The 16,223-nt window shown below is 42.0% G+C and overlaps 2 protein-coding genes across 2 annotated transcripts; both read right to left on the bottom strand.

The window, feature by feature from the left end:
- Positions 1-751: 751 nt before the first annotated feature.
- LOC143028372 (uncharacterized) lies at positions 752-6,589 on the bottom strand. The gene is made up of 2 exons (XM_076190356.1): positions 6,438-6,589; positions 752-3,636 (listed from the first exon to the last, which is right to left on the bottom strand). Exon 2 carries the CDS (start codon positions 3,412-3,414, stop codon positions 1,510-1,512), a length of 1,905 nt encoding a protein of 634 aa, XP_076046471.1. The 5' UTR covers positions 3,415-3,636; positions 6,438-6,589; the 3' UTR covers positions 752-1,509.
- An 879-nt stretch (positions 6,590-7,468) lies between these two features.
- LOC143028064 (uncharacterized) lies at positions 7,469-9,664 on the bottom strand. The gene has a single exon (XM_076189705.1). It carries the CDS (start codon positions 9,662-9,664, stop codon positions 7,469-7,471), a length of 2,196 nt encoding a protein of 731 aa, XP_076045820.1.
- Positions 9,665-16,223: the final 6,559 nt, after the last annotated feature.

The raw sequence follows: 16,223 nt of genomic DNA, 5'->3' as shown, positions 1-16,223 counted from the left end.
ATATCCTAAAGCACATTTTATAGCACTATTTGAAGGTTTATCAGTTCGTGAATCTTTTAATATCACTAAATCTTTAAAAAATAAATTTCAAAGAGCTATCCCAGAAAATTGGAAACATAGACTACTTGATTATTGTTATAGTAAATTAAGACATTCGTGTAACGTTCTCAGTGAGAAACTTAACAAAAAACTGTCTCTATTGATTAAAGACAGTGATTGGTCCAAGCATGCCAACCATAATTTTGCTATAATTTTATCTGATAAACCTTTAAATAGTGCTATAAAATGTGCTTTAGGATATGGTCTTAGGTTTGCAGCAACTCAACACGAAGTTGACTACGTTAACGTGGCCAAAGGGTTTTGCAACTTAGAAAAATTATCATTTATATATTTTATTTATTTACTGTTATTCTATTTATTTATTTTTGCATCCGACCTAGTTATGGAGCAAAAGGTCTGTCGGCATGCTCCTCCATTCTAATTCTTTGTAATAAGGTAGAAACAATGATTACTCTCCACCAGATGTACATGTGTGAATTAATTATAGCTATCATCCCTCACAAAATGATCTTGTAAACTTCACGAAAACAACAAATTAAACACAAGAACAAACACATACAAAGGATACTGCTTGACAACATGAACAAGCTCTTCTTTGCACAAATGACAAAACAAAACCGTTCAACAAACTGGATTTATTCGTTGTCAACAATGACCAATTCATCACATGACATCTAATATTCTTGTAAATACTTCACTGAAATGTGATATTAGTCTCTCAAATGATAAAATAAACACTGCTGAGTATATTATCGTAGATATATTTACAGCAACACAAATTACAAGTTACATGGGCAAATATTCCAAAAAACTTTACATAATAGTATAGAGAACTGCATCCTTCATATGTAGATATCTATAGCCACCACTTACACCACTCTAAAGATTGCAATTTTTTTTTTTTCTTTGTAAATACAAAAACATTTGTGCACTTAATAGAACACTTAGGAATCTTTGGTTACAAAAAAGCAAAATTGCAATTACCCAATTGAACCAAAGGTCACTCAAATAACTACACAACTGAGATTAAAAAACTAACATTTACTTGTACAGCTGACAGTATGCGTGTGTGATGACTCATCTGGCAAACATTAGATCAATACTTAATAGATGAAAATACCATCACACAGGAATATCAAACCACTCAGGTCAAATTGGAGAGCCCTCTCACCAGAGTCAATCATCACACATTGTATGAGATTAACCTTTCGTGAAGAAGTATGAGTCACTATGTGACATTTGAAATAAATCCTTCATGAGCAAGCGAATAAGGCTCCTTTCCTGTATGGGTCACCATGTGATGTCTAAGTTTATTTTTATTCTTAGATGGCTGCATCATACATTTCACACTTCAAAGATTTCTCTCAAGTGTTTGACATGATGTCTTGTTTGAGATGACTCTTTTGTGAAAAAAGTTGCATCACATATGTCACATTTGAAAGGCTTCTCTCAAGTGTGGTTCACTATATGTCGTTTGAGACTACACTTTTGTGAGAAAGCTTTATCACACAAGTCACACTTGAAAGGCTTCTCTCCAGTATGGGTCATCATGTGTTGTTTGAGACCACCTTTTTCAGAGAAAGCTGCATCACACAGGTCACACTTGAAAGGCTTCTCTCCAGTGTGGGTCACCATGTGTTTTTTGAGACTGTGCTTTTGCGAGAAAGTTGCATCACACAGGTCACACTTGAAAGGCCTCGCTCCAGTGTGGGTCACCATGTGGTTTTTGAGACAATTCTTTTGTGAGAAAGCTTTACCACACAGTTCACATTTGAGAGGCTTCTCTCTAGTATGAGTCATCATGTGACGTTTCAGCCGACTTTTTACTGAGAAAGCTGCATCACACAGTTCACATTGAAATGGCTTCTCTCTAGTGTGGGTCATCATGTGTAGTTTGAGACCACCCTTTTGTGAGAAAATTGCATCACACAGGTCACACTTGAAAGGCTTTTCTCCAGTGTGGGTCACAATGTGTTCTTTGAGATTACGATTTTGTGAGAAAGCTTTATCACACAGTTCACATTTGAAAGGCTTCTCTCCAGTGTGGGTCACCATGTGTTGTTTGAGACCTTGCTTTAGTGAGAAAGCTCCATCACACAGGTCACACTTGAAAGGCCTCGCTCCAGTGTGGGTCACCATGTGTCTTTTGAGACCACTTTCTTCAGAGAAAGCTTTATCACACAGTTCACATTTGAAAGGCTTCTTTCCAGTGTGGGTCATCATGTGTTGGTGGAGATTATTCTTACGTGAGAAAGCTCCATCACACAGTTCACATTTGAAAGGCTTCTCTCCAGTGTGGGTCACAATGTGATTTTTGAGACAACTCTTTTGTGAGAAAGCTTTATCACATAGTTCACACTTGAAAGGCTTCTCTCCAGTGTGGTTCAGCATGTGTAGTTTCAGACTTCTCTTTAGTGAGAAAGCTGCATCACACATGACACACTTGAAAGGCTTCTCTCCAGTGTGGGTCGCCACGTGATTTTTGAGATTACTCTTTAGTGAGAAAGTTTTATCACACACTTCACACTTGAAAGGCTTCTCTCCAGTGTGGGTCACCATGTGTTGTTTGAGACTGCCTTTTTGTGAGAAAGCTTTATCACACATGACACACTTGAAAGGCTTCTCTCCAGTGTGGGTCATCATGTGTTGTCTGAGACCACCTTTTGCAGAGAAAGCTTTATCACACATGTCACACTTGAAAGGCTTCTCTTGAGTGTGGTTCACTATGTGTAGTTTAAGATTGCTCTTATGTGAGAAAGCTTTATCACACAGTTCACACTTGAAAGGCTTTTCTCCAGTGTGGGCCACCATGTGATATTTTAGATTATGCTGTTGTGAGAAAGTTGCATCACACAGGCCACACACAAACGGCTTCTCTCCAGTGTGGGTCACCATGTGTTGTTTGAGATTACCCTTTTCTGAGAAAGCTGCATCACACAGCTCACATTTGAAAGGCTTTTCTCCAGTGTGGGTCATCATGTGTTGGTTGAGATTACCCTTTTCTGAGAAAGCTTTGTCACATAGTTCACACTTGAAAGGCTTCTCTCCAGTATGGGTAAGTATGTGTTGTTTGACACTGCTCTTTTGTGAGAAAGTTGCATCACACAGGGCACATTTGAAAGACTTTTCTCCAGTGTGGGTCACCATGTGTCGTTTGAGCCCATTTTTTAATGAGAAAGCTGCCTCACACAGATCACACTGAAATGGCTTCTCTCCAGTGTGGGTCATCATGTGTTGTTTGAGACCACCCTTTTGTGAGAAAGCCGCATCACACAGGTCACATTGGAAAGACTTCTCTCTAGTGTGGGTCATTATGTCTCGTCTGAGATAACCCTTCTCTTGAGAAAACTGCATAGCAAAGGTCACATTGGAAAGGCTTTTCTCCAGTGTGAGATGATTATTATGTGAAAAAGCAACATCATAAAGGTCATATTAGAAAATTTTCTCTCCATTGTGGGTCATCTTGTGATATCAATATGACTCATTAGATAGGTGTTCCAAAGACGCCACACCAAATATGACAATACGAGATCTTCAAGTACTGTTTCCAAGGAAATTTTCAAATTTAACCTCGATCTGAAATAATATAGTGGCGCATTAACCAAAATGCAGTAAGGGGAGGGGACAAACAACACATGTAAAAGATATTTTGAAGAAAGTAATGGAAAGTTGAACAAATATGTAATAATGGATTTCTGCAGAAAAAAAGACTGGGTCAGTATAAATAAATCATAAAATGATATGGTAAAAAAAAAAAAAAAAAAAAACGGTGAATAGACACTGCAGAGAGATAAAGACACTAAAACAGGATATCTGTGCATAATGAAGGATTTCTAGAACATTCTTATGTAAAATATATTGTTTGCTAATAATGTAGGAGTATCAAAAAGTATGCAAAAGTATAAAAAAGTACGCATTAACCAAAGTGCAGTAAATTATCATACAATTCGTATCAAAGAAGCTTAAAAGAAGAAAAAATAAAAACAAAATAGGATTGAATAATACAAAAAAAAAAGGAGTGTAGAGAGTAGAAAAAATAGACTGGTAAATTAAAAATTAATTACAAAGAGAAAGAGAAGGCCCATCAATATATATATATAAATACATACATACATACACACCCACACCCATATATATATATATATGTATATATATATATGTATTTACCTAGTTGTATCTTATGGGAAGGGGAGCAATGCTTGTGGTGTCCCGTCTTCATATCTCATTTTATCTAAACTATTTTCAAATTCATGTATTGTTTTTGCACACATCACTTCCTCATCTAACTTGATCCAACTGTCTATTACTCTGTGAGGAAAGCTGTTTTTTTTCAGATATCTTCTATAGCTGTCTTTCTTGATTTTCTTTCCATGTCCTCTTGTATTTCTATCATCCCATTTTATCAGATTCTCTCTATCAGTAATTTCTATGCCTTTCATGATTCTGTAAATAGCTATCAAATCTCCTCTCTCTCTTCTTTGCTCTAGTGTCTGTAGCTCAAGTTTTGCTAGTCTCTCTTCATATGATAGTTTTGAGTGTTGGTGCCAATTTTGTAATTGCTCTTTGTATTCTTTCAAGTTATTTTAATACATTTTTTTGTACTTAGTGACCATATCATTATCGTTCATGTTGTGTATTTACCTAGTTGTATTTTACGGGAAGGGGAGCTTTGCTCGTGGGGTCCCGTCTTCATATCTCATTTTATCTAAACTATTTTTAAATTCATGTATTGTTTTTCCACACACACCACTTTCTCATCTAACTTGTTCCAACTGTCTATTACTCTGTGAGGAAAGCTGTTCTTTTTCAAATCTCTTCTATAGCTGTCTTCTTTTATTTTCTTTCCGTGTCCTCTTGTATTTCTGTCATCCCATTTTATCAGATTCTCTCTATCAGTAATTTCTATGCCTTTCATGATTCTGTAAATAGCTATCAAATCTCCTCTCTCTCTTCTTTGCTCTAGTGTCTGTAGTTCAAGTTTTTCTAGTCTCTCTTCATATGATAGTTTTGAGAGTGTTGGTGCCAATTTTGTAATTGCTCTTTGTATTCTTTCAAGTTTTTTTAATACATTTTTTTGTACTTGGTGACCATATCATTATCGTTCATGTTGTGTGTATGTGTGTGTGTGTGTATGTATATATATATATATATATATATATATATATATATATATATATATATATAAAATGGAATAGCACAGATAACTGGAAATAAGAAATCTTGGTAAAAAGTTTGCACAGGTGAACAACTACCCAATAATGAAGGATGCAGTGGCGGCGCCAGGAATTTTTAGGTGGGGAGGCTATGGGGGGGCTGAGCAAATTTTTTGGGGGGCTAATAGTAATATGATAATACACATATATCATCCTCATTTCAAAAGGGGAGGGGGTTGATGGTACGGCTAGCACTGATGGGTGACAAATCTTTAGCCCTGGCAATTAAAAATTCCACTTAATAAAATTATTTCAATGAGTGTTTTAAATTCTCAATTTGCTTATTTCAGCTGGGGGGGGGGTAATGGGGGGGCTGGCCACTTTTTGGGGGGGCTAAAGCCCCCCCAAGCCCCCCCTTGGCGCCGCCACTGGAAGGATGTCAGAAATCAATTTGTGATTCTTACTAATCCTTTATTGTATTCTACACTAAATCACTTGGATTCCATAGTCAGGGATCACCTTCACACAAAGAAAACAAATAAATTTTGGCAGAAATAGCACCAGAAGCCCATGAATAAAACTTATTTTTTATGTCTATCATCTTAAGAGTGAGAGATGAAAATAATCTAGTCAACTGAACCTTACCTAAAACTAGGTTAGGTGAGACTCCCCCCCACACACACAGTTCTATGAACTACAAAAACAAAGTGAATGGTGGGAGTCGCCTGTTAAGTTGTGGTTATCCATTTAAGTCAGTCATTTCTTCAATGAATTGCGTTTTTTCTTGAAAATTTGTGCCCCCGTAAACCAGGAGGAGCCACCACAACTGGCGCCACTGGGTACCACTTCCCCCCCCTGAGATCAGGGTACACCTGCTCATAATATAGACATCTTATGGTCAATAGATCGTGTATATCAACTGTCCGAAACCACCTGAAAATTCCGAGCCCCCCACAACACAATAAATGAATAAATAAACAAATAAATCGATAATGAACAATGTAAACAAATGGAGAGACCAGCAAAATGAGTGTCATATATTATTTCTAAACTAAAGAGGGGCGTTATTATCCATATGTTGTGCTATTGTATTGACAAGGAATTCCATGGAAACTCGTTAAAAAAAATAGCGTGTTACTTAGACAGAGCCGAAAAATAATTTCTGCCAAACAATGAATACATGGACACGCTTGACCGTTGGATATAATGATGTTTGCTTATTACCTGTAAGACTTCGCTGTCCTTGAAAAATCGATGATACTTCGTGATTCCGTATATATCCCATGAACCACAAAGATTCTTGCAAATCCTTACACAAGTCTTCCAAACACGGTTTTACGGTGTTTACTCCTGGCCAGACAAACCCAAATGTACTATTTTATAGAGAAAACTCAGATTCATTGTTTGTTAAGGAGAGACCTTTAATTTACTGACCACATGAACATGATTTTTTTTCCCAACTGAATTTAAGTAATCTGGTTATACTGAATTAAAAATCATAATGATTTTGATCAATCAGCTCAGATTATTGAATGATATTGAAAATTCTTAAAACAATGTTTTCATTCATTTTCTTTATTATTATTTAGTATTAGAGTTACGTTATAATAACAAGACTAAATGTTATGATGTTGTTTTAAAATCAAAACATGCAAGAATATACATTAATGTGAAAGAAAATACTTTTTCAATTATTTTTATTGTGTTTTTCACCATGCAAGCCACGTTTTATACACCAACAGTAATCTACTAACATGTTTATGTCCCATCGTCCGTAATACCTTTCTTCCATAGTGCGATTGTCGTGGTGAAACCTTTCACCTTGTTCTTCGCTGTAGTCTCTGTGATTCAAAAGTACTTACTTGTGCGTCGATGACGTCGGTTCTTCGGTTTCGGTCGCTCCTGGGTGGGCCCTTACATTCCTTTGCGGCACACTCTCCACTTCTCTAGCCTAATTCCCTACCTCCTAACCATTAATGCTAGCTTATCATATCCCCCTTTCCGGGTACTGCACACTCCACTCACACTCGCATTCACCACCACCCACGCACGGTCCTTGTTCGGCACTGTGCCACCCAAGCCAACGTGAGGCCACCCCCCCACATTCGGGTGGGAAGGGGGATACCAGCGCTCGTGCCCTTTGACCCCCTCTCCCCCCCCCCAGAAAGAGGGGGAGGGGGTGCCAACCGTCCGTCCCCATCCGCACCATACACACTCACGCTCACACCACACCCCCCCTTGATCTAGAGATAAGCCTACTCCTCGTCTTCTCCTTCCTCTACATCGTAGTCCTGTAGCCACCTTGGCGGGCGTCTTTCGCGCTGGGGTCTCTGAGACACCCCATCCTCTTCTGTTGTCGCCACGTGGCCTTCCTCCTCATCTTCTCCTTCACTCACTACCCGCCGTATATCCAAGATATGTCGCGGCACTCCCTCAACAGAAACATTGTTCCGGGAGTTCACCTCCGTCACTGTCCCTCTCGTCCACTGTGACGTGCACTTCCTGTCCCTTGGTCTCACCCATACCTCCTCCCCCACCTGCACTGAGGCGGGGCCTTCTTCGGCGTTGGCCGGCAGTTTCGGTCCCTGCAGCGGATGCCGCCAATCATATTTGAACACAGCCTTTTGCGGAACCGAGCGATCGTCTTGGCCTGACCTGGGGGAGATATTATACCAGAAAACTGCCTCCGTCGGCGGTATTCGCGCCCTCTCAGCTATGGCCTTAATTGTACGATGGTGTCGTTCTATTATACCATTTCCGCTCGGCCGGTACGCTGCCCGGAAGAAGCGTCTTGTGTTCCACTTGTCCAATGTACCTTTCAGTGCCTCCGACCGAAACGCCGTGCCGTTGTCCATCAGGACTTCATCCACTGGGCCCCGCTCCAAAAATACCTCGTTCATCACCCGCGCAATCTCTTCTCCAGTCTCCGCCTTCAGTTCTCGCCAAATGCCGAACCGCCCTGGGCCGCAGTCGACCATCGATAAGTATCTGGTGCCTTGATAGTGGGTTACGTCAATTGCCAGCCGCCCCCAGTTCTCTTCCACGCAGAGCTCCCCCGCTGAATGCGGTCTGGGGGCTGGGTTTATGGACTGACAGCGGGCACACGCCCTCACCGCATGCCGCACCTCTTCCCTTGATATGTTCGGGTTAACCTTCCTTGCCAGGAACAATGACCTATCGACCCCTAGATGATGCGTTTCATGCAACTCTTTCGCACGAAGGGACCCAGCGGCGCTCATCTCGAGCTTCTCTTCCTGTTCTTCCTTCGCTTTCAGCCAGCTCTTCTTTACTCTGGTAAGCGCGTCCGCTTTGTTCGCCTCCGAGGATACCTTCCTCACCCTTATCTTCATGCCGAACTCATCGATTAACTCTTTCAGGATCCCGAGGCGGCGCTTCACCAGGATCTCTGCAGCTCCTTTCGTGCGCACTCTCTTTTCAGCCGTCAGCACCGAGTTCATCCACCCCGCTACCGTGGCTGAGTCCGTCCTGATCTCGATCTCACGTAGCCCCCATTTCAGCGCCAAATTTGTTCCTTTTATGACCGCGTCCAACTCTGACACGTTAATATGGTGGTAGTCGTCCTTCTTCCACTGCCACGCTCCATCTTTGACTATCACGTTCCCTATCTCCAAGACGGCACCGGTTGCGATACTACTCGCGTCGCACCATACTACGCCATGGCTCTGCTGGGGCGCGTTCCACTGTCCTCTCACAGGATCATGGAGCATCGTCCTCTGGACAACGTCGCGTATCATGGTTAGCGTGTCCTCATCAACCTTCTCTCCCCAATCTTTCGATCCCGCCCTCCTCTTAATGTAGCTACATGCCGTACGAAGCCATCCGGCGATCGGGTAGTGGCCCACTAATTTGCCGCAAAGGGAGAAAAGTTCTCGTTTACACATTTCGTCCGTCACCTTTGGGATCTCGTTCCCTCGCTTGAACATCAGCGTTCCTGCCGCGTTCCTTTCCAGTCGCAGTCCCAACACCGCTCCTCCCTCCAACGGCTCCGGTTCCTTAGCTGTCAATCCGTACCGAGCCAGATGTTCCACCACGTTCGACGTCGATACTATGCCATCGTCCACCAGTATGTCGTCTAGGTACGAGTCAGTGCCCTTCTTCATCGCTTCAGTATTCTCCAGTACCGTCTTCAGGATTCTCGTCATGATCCTCGGGGCCGAGCTGAGCCCAAGACCTAGTCTGGTCAAGCAGTAAATTCTCCCTTTGTATTTTACTAGCTGGTACTTCCATAGCTTCTTAGTCACGTGAATTTGCAAGTAAGCCGCCCGCAAGTCTACAACGGCGGACGCCCCCCCCCTTCGGCGCCACCTGCGTAGGGTCTCACTACATACATCTACAAAATCGTCGCCAGTATGACACTTCACGAACTGGTTCAGCTCTCGGAAGTCCAGCACCGGTCGTACCTTTCTCTTGGTTGGCTGCACCACTGCCATCAAGGGCAGGATTCCGCCCTCCACCGGTTCCTCCCAGGGACTCAAGATTCCTTCCTCGATCCATCGCTCCACTTCGAGGTCAAAGTCCTCCCTCACCCCCTCTCTGAGGGTCCGTGTGTAGCAGTCGACTTTGTTCTTTAAGACGGGCGAGCTTTCCTTCGGATACCACTCTACTTCCCACTTCCGGCCGTCAAATTCCGCCCGGAAGTCCTCGTCCTCAATCGTGCACGGCGTCGCCCTCTCCCAGGGTTGAGCTTCGGGCCAGCACCGCCCTCCGCGGCTCCCATTGCCATTCCTACGTCCTCACCCGGCCTCGGTCGGTTCTTCATCCTCTCTTCCGAGTCCTGCCTCATTCCAATCCGTACGAGCCCACCGATGAACGTGACTTCTCCAAGCTGGGTAATTCCGTCCATTCCCAGCACCACGTCAATTCCCTCCAGAATCGTTCTAATGACGAGCACTCTTAGTCGTATCGGGATAGCCTCCACTATCATTTCAATTTCCTGGTCGCCATCGCATATCGTCTCTCTCCCGTCGACTGTCGTCAGGGCCACATCTCCCCGTCTGAACTCTTGAACTATATCGGTCCTCACGATCGTGGTTGAACAGCCAGAGTCTATCAGCGCCCTCGCGCGTCTCCCTCTCACCCAAATATCCACGATCGGCATACGACTGAACGGTGTCCTTACATTTCCTCGGCGGCCCCTCGCATAGTGGCCGCCGATGTCCCGTTTCCCTGACTGCAATTTCGGGCCATGTGCCCTGGCTGATTGCACGAGTAACAGATAAGCTATACCTCCTTACAGTCCCTTGCCAGGTGACCCAGTCTCCGGCACTCGTAACAACGGACCCTCGACAGCCCGCGCCATCTGTTGTAGTCACCCCCGAGCTCACCCGTTCTCCCTTCTCGGTCCGTGGCCACTATCCTCGCCCGCGCGCCTTCTCCCGCCGAGGGCACTCTCCTTTGTGTCTGTTCGTTGGCCACAGCCACCATCGGCCCTTCATCCTTAGCCTTAGTCAGGAGCCTGGCGCGGGCTATAAGTTCGCTCATGTCTGCCTTTGCTGCATTTTCCATTGCCTGCAGCCCAGTCGATATGTAATCCGGAAACCCATTCACGAAAGCCATCCTCACTACCATCTCCAGGGAGTTGCCTTCGAGATTAATCAGGCCTGCAAATCGCCTAATGTCATTTGCGAACACGTCAACCTGTTCTCCCGTCCACCGCATTCGCCGTAGTTTGCAGTACGCTTCAAAGGGACTCTCGCCAAAAAATTCCTGTATCCTCTCCTTCACCTTTTCCACTTCCTTTTGATCTTCGGTTGCCATCTCCATGTAGACGGATAAAGCCGCGCCCTCTAAATTTAGCGCGATGTAGCTCGCCACATCCTTCACTCCCGTTAGCCGTGCGACCAAGGCTGCCTTTGTTAGCCACACGGAGACATCTCCTGTCCCGTCAAACGGCCTTAAGGTGACACTATTCACCTTGAACGGTTCTTTTTCACTCTCAGGTGCGGACATTGACGGCCCGTTTCCACTCGCGGGCGTAGTCATTTTTGCAGTGCCTAGATAGCTTGTGATTCAAAAGTACTTACTTGTGCGTCGATGACGTCGGTTCTTCGGTTTCGGTCGCTCCTGGGTAGGCCCTTACATTCCTTTGCGGCACACTCTCCACTTCTCTAGCCTAATTCCCTACCTCCTAACCATTAATGCTAGCTTATCATATCCCCCTTTCCGGGTACTATACACTCCACTCACATTCGCATTCACCACCACCCACGCACGGTCCTTGTTCGGCACTGTGCCACCCAAGCCAACGTGAGGCCACCCCCCCCCCACATTCGGGTGGGAAGGGGGATACCAGCGCTCGTGCCCTTTGACCCCCTCTCCCCCCCCCCCAGAAAGAGGGGGAGGGGGTGCCAACCGTCCGTCCCCATCCGCGCCATACACACTCACGCTCACACCACAGTCTCCACAGTTATCAGGAATATAATCCGGGTGCGATCTTAGAAAATGCATTTTACTGGCATGCGGGCTCCCGGACATTTGACCGACGAACATATGGCCGGAAATGGAGTAAGCGTACCTACATGTATGTCACACTCGTTATCGCACTGTTAATTATAATGTCAGTAACTTTGTTGAACTGGGTAATTACCATTCTCAGCTCCAACCATTATGAGCAGCCAAGCCCTAACGAAACCAACGTTATCAGTTACTTACCTCGACACTGATACAGTCACTGGTCATTGAATTAGTTTCATGGTTAGATGATAAAATTATGTGAGGGTTTCTTGGCTACTTTGAAGCAACGTGGATTGGTGTTATTTGCCGTGGAAGACGACGAAGGCCATTATTTGATCCCTAGAATGGTAACCCTCTATTTCCCAAACTTGAAAGGTAACCCCGGGAGAATTTCTCCCGAGAATTAAAATTTGAAATAAAACACTTATGGTGGAAATGTTTTAATTTTGGGAAAAATGCAACTAAAATACAACTACTCACTTATTGAAATAATTATTTGAAATAAAACATTTATGGTGGAAATGTTTTTATTTTGAAAACAAAGAAAATACAACTCCTACTCTATTATTGAACAAAATTCAAATGAAATTATCCTTTGCATCATAATTGTTTTTGAATTAAAAAAAATAAAATGGGGGACTTTTTCTTGAAAAAATTAATACTTAAAAAAATGGTGATATTGATTTTATCTTGTGTAGGCGTGATCTTGGGTCCTTTGACTATGTTCTGGCTGAGACCCATGCCTCCAGCTCTTCTACAATCTGTACGGGGCAATTAGTACCCCCGGGTGAGATTCTCCCTTAACCCATTTAAACTCCGATGACAAGATCCTTGTCATTTGGTCAAATAAAACAAAAAATCATAAAACACCAAAATGTTTGATCAAACACCAGAAAAATATGACGTCAGTCCTGACGTCATATTTTTCTGATGTTTGATCAAACATTTTGGTGTTTTATGATTTTTTGTTTTATTTGACCAAATGACAAGGATCTTGTCATCGGAGTTTAATGGGTTAATGCGATCCCGAAAAAAAACAGTGTAGTAAGTAAATTTATATCCTCCATAACCTAACCAGAAAGTAGTATCATGTTGTCTTTGTAATTTACAAGTAATATTGCAACAGGCATGAATCACTTTTCACAAAAAAATAATATCAATTAATTTGAAGTGACTGTAATTACCGAATAACTACAAATCAAAAGGCTACTCCCACCATCTGCATTGTTTAAGTAGTTAATAGAAGGGAGGGGGAGTTGAATCTAAAGCAAGGTTTACACGCTATGATAAATTGTACCGATTTATTGTAATGAAAAGGTTGTTACAATTTGGCATTACGTGTAAACAGAAAATCGTAGCGATTTATCGCTACGATCTCCTGTTTACACGTAATGACAAAAATTGTAACAACCTTTTCATTACAATAAATCGCTGCAATTTATCGTAGCGTGTAAACCTTGCTTTACCTAGCCTTGCTCTAGATATAGATAGGTAAGGTACTACTAGCCTAGTGGGGGATACCTGACTGCATGAGTAATACCACTCAAATCTGCGTTCACTCATAACTGTTCTGACCTCTCCCTTTTTGTCCTTCAGAAGTTTAGTTTGGTATAACAATGTTTGATGTTACAAATTGGTTTCCACCTTTGTTTTGCTGGTCATAGTATGGTATATGTCTCTGGTAGGGTCCGAGAACAGTTATGATCTGACCATAGTACAAGCCTTGTAAATCAGGGTACCAGGCAACGAGGTAATTGGACTTTTTTCTTGTTCTCCTTGTTGTCTTACTCATACGAGTACTGGTCCCCTGTACCCTACGTACTTCTGATGCTTCAGGTTATAATGTACTGCTTCCTAGTGCTCATTCCTGTCGCCCACTCCGCCCTGAGATACAGGTAATTTTTTAGAATTAATCAATAGGTGACCCTAGCTGCAATGTAGCATTCACTATAACATGTTGATACAGTTGTGGAATAATGTAGTATATCATTAATGGTACTACTCTGATATGGCACTCACTCATATTTTTTTTTTTGTTACATTTTAACATTATTTTGATGTTCCTTTGCTTAATGCAATGTTCCTAATTGTGATGGTGCTCAGTTTTTGGTCTCGATATCCTGTGTTCCGAACATTTCAGTAATATTAGCAAAACTATAAAATGTTTATGTGTAATATGTGTGTATATATATATATATATATATATATATATATATATATATATATATATATATATGTACATATATATGTGAGAGGCCGGTAGATAAAGGTAGACATTTAAGGTAGATCGGAGGTAGATCGAGGAGGTAGAAGGACTGAAAGGAAATTTTAGTCTTTTTTTTATTAGGGTGTTTTGATTCAGTGGCGACCAAGCCGACTGCGAGTGCTGAGTCGGGGAGTTGTTTAGTCGCCGTCCTGTCTAAGTAAACAAACGACCGACGAGGTTGTTGTATGTTGATACAGAGGTGACAGATTGTAATAATGCTGATGTAACCAAAACTGTAAGCGGACAAGCCATCTCCGTTTCGACATAATGCTTATGTAGCAATGTTACTAGAAGGGCTGTAACAGCCTCTCGGATTGGAGAAAAATGTGTACGTGGAGAAATATTATTGGACAAAAGGGAAAAAGGAACGCCCTTAAGGTGTGACACTTGTTTGAGAAGTAAAAGACTATTGGATGGAAAAAAAAAATTATGTCAGAACGAAAGTGGCTAGACCCGACTCTGATAATTCCTCTAGGGATTTTCTCGGGTGTACTGATTTAGACCAACACGTTCACTGAAAATTTCACCCTCATTTTTATTCACCCTCAATTGGAACTTAGGCAGGGGGCCTACTTACCTGAACTTGAGTGAAACTTATGAATTAACAAGAAAACTCTAGAAAAGTACTGGAGAGGAGCAAAGACAGCGAAGAGGGTGGAAAAACCCAGTGGTGATAACAAAAGGGGGTGGAACATATATATATGTATATAAATATATATATATATATATATATATATATACACAGACGCTCCTCAACTTACGTTTTAGTTACGTTCCGAACGGCCGAACGTAAGTGGAAAATGAACGTAAGTTGTTACTGTACTATAGATTCATAAATTCTATTACTGTATCTTATAAAACACCCCTAAATAATTAATTATACACATAACATTGTAAAACAATAACATTAATTTCAAATAAATTAAATTCAAGCAACATAAATTAAGATGGTGGAGGAGGAGGAGGCAAGGCACGTTCAGTCTGTCGTTTGTGCCATGTAAACAATGGACGCAGCGTCATGCGTAAGTATCGTTTGAACTACGGAGAGCGCGCTAAACTAAAAAATCACTATATTTTTTTTTCTTTACAGTGAGTTCAAACGTAAAATCGAAAAAACGTAAAACGAATGAACGTAAGTAGAGGAGCGTCTGTATATATATAAATACACACACACACACACATATATATATATATATATATATATATACAAATACACACACACACACATATATATATATATATATATATGTAAATCTTGGGAGCAGGTTTTTTTTTAACATGTTTTGTTAAAAACAACTGCGCATTCGGCACTACAAAGCTTCTTAAGTAGACTTTCAAGTCTTCTGAATGTAGATTTCTGTTTTTCACAGGACAGACGGAATAATAAATTTCCAGTAGACATTAGGAACTTTTGTTGAGAAAGAATGTACAGACGTTTCGCTAAACGCAGTTAGCATTTTCAATGTAATAGAGACAGAGAGTACAGGACATAATAAACATAGAAAGAAAGCTCTGGGAGAGGTCATAACATAAGACACGGGGGGAGGTCACGACGTAAGATACGGGGAGAGGTCACATTACATGTGTGGGATGACGGGGGGATTTTGTCACTGGCCCTCAACGGACATTTGCCCCACAGTGACAAAATCCCCCCGTCATCCCACACATGTAATGTGACCTCTCCCCGTATCTTACGTCGTGACCTCCCCCCGTGTCTTATGTTATGACCTCTCCCAGAGCTTTCTTTCTATGTTTATTATGTCCTGTACTCTCTGTCTCTATTACATTGAAAATGCTAACTCGTTTAGCGAAACGTCTGTACATTCTTTCTCAACAAAAGTTCCTAATGTCTACTGGAAATTTTATTATTCCGTCTGTCCTGTGAAAAACAGAAATCTACATTCAGAAGACTTGAAAGTCTACTTAAGAAGCTTTGTAGTGCCGAATGCGCAGTTGTTTTTAACAAAACATATATATATATATATATATATATATATATATATATATATATATATATATATATATATATATATATATATATATGTGTGTGTGTGTGTGTGTGTGTGTGTATTCACTTGGTCTTTGGATCACGTGTTGGACTCGTGATCGACAGTTATTTCCCTCCTGGAAGAGAGCTCAGAGCTCGTAAGTCCGATCTATGGGTAATGCTATGACCTTGCACACACACACACACCCAACTCCCCGCCCACGAGAGTCAGAGTAACGACCCGAGGCACAGCGATACCGAAATAATTTCGGCCCTGTGTGTG

Source organism: Oratosquilla oratoria, chromosome 9 (assembly GCF_046742065.1).
Source record: "Oratosquilla oratoria isolate Oo_2021 chromosome 9, ASM4674206v1, whole genome shotgun sequence".
Taxonomy (NCBI): Eukaryota; Metazoa; Arthropoda; class Malacostraca; order Stomatopoda; family Squillidae; genus Oratosquilla; species Oratosquilla oratoria.
This window is presented reverse-complemented; position numbering and strand designations above follow the sequence as displayed.